This window comes from Cyprinodon variegatus, unplaced genomic scaffold (assembly GCF_000732505.1).
Source record: "Cyprinodon variegatus isolate N-32 unplaced genomic scaffold, C_variegatus-1.0 Scaffold632, whole genome shotgun sequence".
Taxonomy (NCBI): Eukaryota; Metazoa; Chordata; class Actinopteri; order Cyprinodontiformes; family Cyprinodontidae; genus Cyprinodon; species Cyprinodon variegatus.
In genome coordinates this window covers 640,008-644,824 of record NW_015151085.1, presented here as the reverse complement: position 1 = coordinate 644,824, position 4,817 = coordinate 640,008, and the positions used below count along the sequence as shown (strand labels likewise).

Here is a 4,817-nt window from a genome sequence, read left to right as displayed (position 1 = left end):
TTTAGAAATTCTAGGAACCACTAGTAAACCTGCAGATTGAGAGAGAAGTGCTCTGTTAGGAACATAAGGAACAATCAGATCTCTGATATCAGATGGAGCTTGGCCATTTAAGGCTTTATATGTGAGAAGGAGGATTTTAAATTCTATTCGGGATTTAACAGGAAGCCAATGAAGAGAAGCTAGTTCAGGAGAGATATGATCTTTTTAATTTTCATCAGAATTCTGGCTGCAGCATTTGATTGGATCAGCTGAAGACTTTTATCTATAGTTTTTGGACTTCCTTTATAACATATATTTTATAGATGTATGACAAAGGAAATGATTTACGTAAACTTGGGTTTTCCGCTGTATGGGTGCGTGAGCGACACTTTCGTTATTTTAGTGCTTCTTATATGATGTCATACAAGGAAGCAGAGTATTGCATTCATTGTCTTAAACAAATTCATTGGTTTAACCTTCACTAATCTTGTAAATTAAGCTTTTTAACAAAGCAATGAGATTGTCTAACTTTCCCAAGATAACACCTAAATACATTTATGAAAACTTCTGAATTTCAAGAAAGTGATGAAATATTCAGTTACTTGTCAGATTGATTTAGTAACCGTCAAAAAAAAAATAAAAATAAAACAATGAACAATAACATCTGTTCATTCATTGTATGGCCTTCTTCATCTGTTAAGAATAAAGGAAGATATACATTAAAGACATATATTGGAGATTTTTATTCCATGGAAATCAGTTGTGAGAGATCGAGCTAAAAAAACTCTTGGAGTTTGACCTTTTTACTTTATTAACCATGTTATATTTTAACCTCAGACGGAACTGAAGAACATAAAAAATAAAAGACAATAAAAACAGATTTTTTTTAAACAAAAGATAAAATTCCAAGTTTTATTTTCAACACAAGGAGTTAAAAAAATGACGTTGGGTAAACGATGAATTTGAAAGGCAATCAAAGGCACATTGCTTGCAAGGGAAAAATTTAAAGTTTCAATTTCCCCTTTAATAGTAACTTCCTGTAATCTCCACCTTTCATTTACATAGAGGCAATGCCTGTATGTTCAGCTGCTACTCGTATTTCGTAAGCCTAGCTCAGAAGTTAAGTTTCTCTTTCCCTGCAGTAATTAAGGAAAGTTATTCTGTAATTAACAATCTTTTCTACTTGCTGTTTACCCTGACCAGATTTTTATTCTACTCTCTGTAGAAGGTACCCCTGGGGCACTACCATTTACCTGCATCTTTAATCCTTAAAGGAGTCACTAATCCTTAAAGGAGACTTTAAGGATACTGTCTTGTGTTGTAGCCTTTACAAATATTTCTTAATGTATAAATCATTCAAAATCTATACCTTAAAGATAGATTTTATGACGCAAGGTGTCACAAGAGCTTTTATATGTTTGTTTTATTATCTAAGAGCAGCTAGACTGTGTCATAAGTGTGCACACGGTCCAGGTTGGGGGGACGCATGAAGCAGGAACACACCGGGTTGCATACAAGAAAGTTCTTTTGAAGAAAAAAATACTTTATTAAAAAAAAAAAACTCAGAAGATAGTGGTTAATACAAAAAGGAAAATTGCTTTTATTGAGGTCAAGAAACAGAGAAATTGAAGAAAGAACAAAAAGGATTTTATGAAAATTCCTGAGCAGAGTTATTAAAATCACATGGGAGACACAGATACTGTGTTACTGACCCAATTCAACTGTTTCCTCATCATAAAACCAAGCATGATGTCTAACAGATGACTCGTAGTCCAGTCCTTTTACAGCCTAAACTTTTACTGGATATTTACCACTGGTCATATTTCTTTATTATCAACCGACCTCTCTGGTTTACAAACTTTTTATAAACAGTCGGCAGTAAAAGGATAATTCAAATTCCCACTGGTTACAGTTCTGCAATTTTTGGTAATGCTGAATCCCGGACTGGCCCCCAAACAAAGACACTGACCAGTTTCTGATGTTCAGGAATAAAAACATAATCTGCATCGCAGAATGATGCAATCCCTGAAAAGTAATAGTTACTACTGTAAACGATAAGGTTGTTAGTGCATATTAAGAACATGTTGAGCCCCCTTTGTATTTTCCTGTGGTCGTAATGTTAACTCAGCAGATTCTACTGTCACAGCCTGTGTCCTGCACAGGGTTGGACTGTCTCACTAAGCTGATATCCCCTATAAAGAAACATGAGCCGTTTGAACAGAGGAGACACTCCCCTCCAGAGACCTCAGCTTGTTTGTTTTTCAGGGTGGCTTTTCACTTTATGAAATTTAACGCTGTCCAACTTCTCGAACCGCTTGTTGCAGAACTCACAGGTGAAGTTGTAAAGTGCCTCCGGAGTGTGTTTCTTCATGTGCCAGTTCAGGGAGGCACGCTGGCGGCACTGGTAGCCACAGATTTCACATCTGAAGTTGAGAATAAAGGGGAAAAAAACGGCAGAGAGAAGTTTCATGGTCAGGTATTGTGAGTTCTGCCAGACCGTTTACAGAGCTTATCACAGCCATTCATGTGTTTTATTGGGTTTTTATGTGACAAATCAACACACAGTAGGGCATAATAAACAAAAAAAGAAACAATTGTTCTTTGTTGTGTTTATACTAAATAAAAACTGTAAATGTGGAGTATTGTTCATATCAAGACTCAATGGCGCAATCCCAAACCAGCCCCAAAGCACTAACCCTGAGCACTAACCCTCCATTTGCACGTTTTCACAGAGGGTGTGCCACATTAAGTGCCATCCCAAACCAAGTAGTAGGTAGGGCAAGTGGAACGTTCATCCCTTTAATAGCAAGTCTGTCTCAGTTGCAGACTTGCTGGAATTCGGCAGCAGGTTAAATAGCGGCCTGTTGGCAGAGGAAACACATAATCCCATGTGTAAATTCTGCCATTTTGCTGCATCTTCCTCATTCTGACAGAAAATCACAAGTTAGAAAATGAAAAAACAAAATTTATTCCAAAGTGGAAGCTCCGCTTTAACATAGTTTCATTTGACCGTATACATTTGTTTTAAGAAAGGGGCAAATACAGCCATGTACATGGGGCATCAATGTGTCGCTATAGCAATGACTGCTTTCCTTTTCTGTTGGAGAGAAGAAGCCCTCCCATTCTCGTTTATATCCCCCCCCACACACACACACCTTCAATTTAGGCACCCTCCACAGCTGCAAGTGAGACTTCCATGGGAGTGACCCTTGATTGTTAAGGGTGCTTAAGGGGTTGTTTGGGATTCAGCCAATATTCCTTTAATTTGAAAAAAAAAAAAACCTACCAGCTTTGCATATCTAAATTAGAGATAGACAGATACGCTCATGTATTCTCTTATTCATTAGTGCATTCAACAAACGTGCCTTGAAATCATGTGAAATGCATATATTGCCCCTTGCCACCCTCCATTGGTCTTCATTGTTAATTTCCTTTGATTAGTTGAAGCAGCACTAATTATTGAGATGTACTCCACCTACAGGACCTTTTCAAAATAGAAACGTTGTAAAAACTGACTGCCCTTGGTGTTTGCCGCACCCAAAACTGTCACACTCAAAGCAAGAAATGCAAATCTTATGTATGGAGAGAAATAAAAATCTCTTTCAGCTTTTTTTTTTTTTTTTTGTCCAAATTTGTCCACAGGAACAGCAGACTATGACATCAGTAACTCACTGGAGCGGCGTCTCTCCTGTGTGCGTCCGCCGGTGGACTTCTAGATGATTCTTACGCTTAAATGATTTCCCGCACGTTTCACAGATGAAATCTCTGACCCCTGGTAGAAATAACCACATAAATAAATGAGTTAGTGTGAAGAATTGTTTTCGAGTCAATGAGTCGATGCAATCAACTGGTTTTCCTTAGATAGAAAACTTTGAATTAATTTGACTGGATGATCTGGTGAACAATAAAGTGCCTTGAGATGACGTGTTGTGAATTGATGCTATATTGAAAAAAAGCTGAATTGAATTGAAAATACCAGCGCTGGTCTTCTGGTAAGAACCCACCTGAGTGTATGATCATGTGACGGTGGAGGTGGTTTGACAGGTAGAACTTCTTCCCACAGCCAGGATGAGGGCAGACCTTGGTCCTTCCTTTCCTGTGAACTAGATTCACGTGATTCTAGAGACAATGGACAGCTTCTTTTAATCCATTTTAAGGGATGACAGATGAGAGATGCAAACAGAACGGGTCACGGAGTTCTACCTGAAAACTGCTGATTGCTACGTAAACCTGACTGCAGCCTTCATAAGGACAGTGGAACATCTTCAGCATGCCGTCTGCTTCAATGACCGGTCCTCGCCTGTTTCTCTTTGACCTGCAGGAAACGGACAAAGACGGGGTGGATTAGAACATCGGTAAACACCCAGGATCTCAGTGGTACGTCTGCTTCATACCTGCTGAGAGTCCGCTGCAGCTCTCTGCTGCTACTCAGCTCCAGGTTATCGATGGAGTTCTGGACCAGCTGCGTCTCACTCAATCCTGCAGAGACAGAGTGGGATTAAAACCCCGAAGGTTAAGAGAACTCTATTCACATCTAGGGCTGTCACCATACTAAAAAGGTAAAAGTGGATATCAGTAGCCAGGAAAATATTTAATACTGGACACCATTTAAAAAAACAGGGAGTTAGGACAAATTGTAAAAGAGATAAAGAATATTTTTTATCAACATTAAAGCTCACCTTTTTGTAACCAAATTATGGAACATGGTTTCTCACATACGACGGAGTATTAGGGCCTGGCTAGAGATTTAGTTTTTCTTAAATTTCAAGAATAAAGTCGTAACATTACGAGAATAAAGTCACAAGGAGAATAGTCATAAAATTACGAGAATAAAGTCA

The 4,817-nt window shown here is 38.4% G+C and overlaps 1 protein-coding gene across 2 annotated transcripts in view; it reads right to left on the bottom strand.

Annotated features, from left to right (window-relative positions):
* Positions 1–1,218: 1,218 nt before the first annotated feature.
* Positions 1,219–4,817, bottom strand: part of znf653 (zinc finger protein 653) — a 17,970-nt gene continuing 14,371 nt past the window's right edge. For both annotated transcript variants that reach the window (XM_015393245.1, XM_015393246.1), the window contains exons 6-10: positions 4,374–4,458; positions 4,183–4,294; positions 3,984–4,098; positions 3,652–3,751; positions 1,219–2,402 (exon numbers count right to left, since the gene is read on the bottom strand). In XM_015393245.1, coding sequence (XP_015248731.1) covers positions 2,225–2,402; positions 3,652–3,751; positions 3,984–4,098; positions 4,183–4,294; positions 4,374–4,458 — 590 coding nt within the window. In that variant the 3' untranslated portion in view covers positions 1,219–2,224. The remainder of the gene's footprint in view (positions 2,403–3,651; positions 3,752–3,983; positions 4,099–4,182; positions 4,295–4,373; positions 4,459–4,817) is intronic.